The following is a 3,665-nucleotide window of genomic DNA, read 5'->3' as shown; positions in this document are numbered from 1 at the left end:
AGGGGAGGAACAGAGAGAGACACACAAAAAGAATCTGAAGCAGGTTCCAGACTCTGAGCTGTCAGCACGGAGCCCAACTTCGGGCTCGAACCCACGAACCACAAGATCATGACCTGGGCCGAAGTCGGCCACTTAACCGACTGAACCACCCGGGTGCCCCAAGCATCTGACTCTTGATCTTGGTCTCAGATCATGATCTCACTGTCTGCGAGATGGAGCCCTGCGTCGGGCTCTGGGCTGACAGCACAGAGCCTGATTAGGATTCTCTCTCTCCCTCTCTCTCTGCCCACTCCCTGCCCTTGCATTCGTGTGCATGTGCTCAACTCTCTCTCTCTCAAAATAAAATAGATTTTAAAAAAGAATTATATATACATAGGTATGATATAGATATCTTGCTTCATCTTGTAATAACTTGTAAATAAANCACATTCTTGCAGCCCAAACTTTCAGGACTGTCTTTAATTTTATCACATAATTTTCAAAATAGGAAAGTAATCAATATTCATGGGAGGTGGTTTAAATATATGTGTGTGTGTGTGTGTGTGTGTGTGTGTGTGTGTGTGTGTGTGTNGAGTCTTTCATTTTTTAAAATCTATTTTCTTTTTGTATTACAGAATGATTATCAGCCTAACTATGGGCGGTCTTTACGAAGGACACAGCGCAAGCGTCAGCATACTTACCAAACACGGTCTAACATAGAGCATAGTTCACAAGCATCATGTCAAGCTTTAGGTGTACAGGAAGACTCAGACAGCTCTTCAGAGGTTAGATATATGCTATTATTTATTCAGTGTAATTGTTTGTTTCCCAGTTAGCATTATCATCTTGGGTTTACTTTTAAAAGTCATTTTAATAGAGACTTATTTTAATTATTTTCTTTTGATAAGATTATTCATTAGTAAGGCATTTAATAGGCAAATTCGAGCAATATAATTGAATTCCTTTAGATATCTTCTCTGATTTGTGCCTAAGATATTTTGTTTGAGCATATCAAATATGCCAACAAAAGTTTGGCTTTGGGACAGTGAGAAAAGAGAGCGAAAGGAAATCTGCCCAGAAATAAAAAGAAGTGGAATGTAAACAATNACTGGTTCACTGTGTAATCAGCAGAATATGCACATTTTCCATTATTGTTGACTTCATCAGCTATGGACATTATTAAGTGATGATTTTCTCAGATGTAATTATTCATGGTAATGGAGTAGAGTATACCAATTATTTTCTTTGTATCTTCTCCAGTCCTTTTGTTGTTAAGTAGATAATGAGGGTTTAGTTATTCATTGACAGTATACGGCACTCCCACTTTTCTTCCACCATGGACAGTTTTTTAATCCTTTTTAAAAGTTATTTATTTATTTGCCTTGAGAGAGAGAGAGAAAAGTGCAGTGCAAACAGGGGAGGGGCAGAGAGAGTGGAGAGAGTAACAATCCCAAGCTCAAACTCATGAAACGTGACATCATGACCTGAGCTAAAGTCAGATCAGCTGAGCTACTCAGGCTCCCAGACACTGTTTNTGACGTTACCTTTCTCATATCATAATGGTGTTGTGGTTGTGTTTTAAAAAGAATCCTAATCTTGCTTTGCTAAATGTTTATAGTTTAAATGCTATTTTTATAAGGATTTACTTCAAAATAATCCCTCAACTATGAGGCAGTTAGTGATGGTACAAATAAAACAAGATAGGCAGTGAGTTATTGTCTAAACTGGAAATTGTATACACAAGGGTAATTTATTCCCTCTATTTTGGTTGTTTGAAATTTTACATCATAAAAAGATTATTAANACAATGATTTTAACATTTAAGAGAGTTTTATTTGGGAGCCTTAAGGAGTTTGTTTAGTCTTTGAAATAATAAAAGGTGTCTCATATTAATAAGGTAGTAGAGGTTAGAAAGCTTTAAATACCTGGTAGGCTTAGTTGTGAGTTATAGATATATGTAGAAAGATGATTATGTACATTTTACCTGGAATGTTGTTTTGTTGGAGGAAATACAGAAAATGTTACAAAACAGATAGTATGTGCTAATTAATAATATGCTAGTTAATAACCATATATATTTATTGCTGGCTCCTTGTTGCAGGAAGATGAAACCATTGGCACAAGTGATGCTTCTGTAGAGGATCCTGTTNTTTTGTTCAAAATTACTTGTCCATTTTAAAACCAGAGTTAAAGTAATGTTTTATAGTAGAAAGAGATTTGGGTTGGAAGTCCAGAGACTTCCTGGTCTTGCAAATATCTTTTTGGGCATGTTACTATAGGCTTTAGTTTCCTCATTTGTAAAATAAGATGCTTTGTAAATTCAAGATTCTGTATCTTAGCAGATTGTGTTTATTTATTTGAGTTTTAAAACAGCTACATTTAACCATTTCCATGGATAAGAGGCATCTTTATTTAAAGAAGCTTTTGTGACTCGAACCTGAATCTTGTATTTTATTTTGTTTTATTTTATTTTGTTTTATTTATTTATTTTAGGAATTTTGAATTTGAAATTCTGTTATGGGAAACTAAACATTATACTTTATCCAAGAATCATTTCACTGAAATCCCGTAGATAATGATCAAAAATTTATATTGGTATTTTTTCTGTTCAGTTAGAACAAAAACCATGTTATTTATATTGCTATTTCATTACAAAATGATCATCTTTCAATTAGAAGGCAAACTATTCCTTTTTCTAAACCTATATATTCATAATTTTGATATATTTACAGCGATTCATCAAGTGAATATTCTGACTGGACAGCAGATGCTGGAATAAATTTGCAGCCTCCAAAAAGACAAACCAGACAGGCAACACGGAAAATATGCAGCAGCTCTGAGGAGGAGAATTTGAAGTCACTAGAAGAAAGGCAAAAGAAACCTAAACAAACGAGAAAGAAGGTTTGTAAATTTACAAGTCTTTTCTGTTGTTTTTGCCTCTGACATTTGAATATTTAATAGTAATAATGTGAAATTATTGAGGCTCAGGAACAAACGGTCAAGAAAGAATTCTTGAGACATCTTTGATGCAAAAAGGTGATTTTATTAAAGCACAGGGAGATGACTCCTGGGCAGAAAGAGCTGCACTGGGGTTGTGAGGATTGGCTGATTATATACTTTCAGGTNGAACCCATGAACCGCGAGATCATGACCTAAGCGAAAGTGGGACGCTTAACCGACTAAGCCACCCAGGCGCCCCAGGGATAGTGTAAGTTTTAAGGAATTTGGAAGGAAGGTTTCTGGACCTTGACGGGCTAGCTGTTGTTAGGAAAAGGTAATATACTGCTGTCTAGTAAAAACTTAGTCCCTATGCTTAGAGGATAATTGCTAACATCTGTTTTGAGAGGGTAGAGATAAAGGAAGTTTCCAAAGGGATTTTTACAGGATCTTAGAGGTCAGGCTAATGTCAAACTAAGGTTACCTTTTGCTTCTAGCAAAGTGTTAAAATTGAGGCAGCTAAATTCCTTGAGGAAAGTCACTCTGCCTATCTCAGGTATTTGTCAATGGGCTGTAGGTTGTAAGGAAGTTTAATTTTTTGAAATTTCTTTTGCCTTCTCTCTCCACATCAGTAACACTTGACTTTTCTCTAAAAATAACATTCCATCTGAGAAATTAAAATTGTTTAAAATGACTTTAAAAAGAAAAAGTTTTAAGTTTTTTCTGTTACCAAAAGGAGAGACTAGAAT

General features: G+C 35.3%; 1 protein-coding gene across 1 annotated transcript in view; it reads left to right on the top strand.

The window, feature by feature from the left end:
* Positions 1 to 3,665, top strand: part of BRWD3 (bromodomain and WD repeat domain containing 3) — a gene marked incomplete at both ends in the record, with an annotated part of 145,811 nt that overhangs the window by 103,716 nt on the left and 38,430 nt on the right. The window contains 3 exon segments of the mRNA XM_077779436.1: positions 615 to 764; positions 2,081 to 2,133; positions 2,655 to 2,880. Coding sequence (XP_077635562.1) covers positions 615 to 764; positions 2,081 to 2,133; positions 2,655 to 2,880 — 429 coding nt within the window.

This window comes from Crocuta crocuta, unplaced genomic scaffold (genome assembly GCF_008692635.1).
Source record: "Crocuta crocuta isolate KB4526 unplaced genomic scaffold, BGI_CrCroc_1.0 scaffold2236, whole genome shotgun sequence".
Classification (NCBI taxonomy): Eukaryota; Metazoa; Chordata; class Mammalia; order Carnivora; family Hyaenidae; genus Crocuta; species Crocuta crocuta.
The sequence above is the reverse complement of the archived record's forward strand: the minus strand, read 5'-3'. Positions and strand labels throughout refer to the sequence as shown.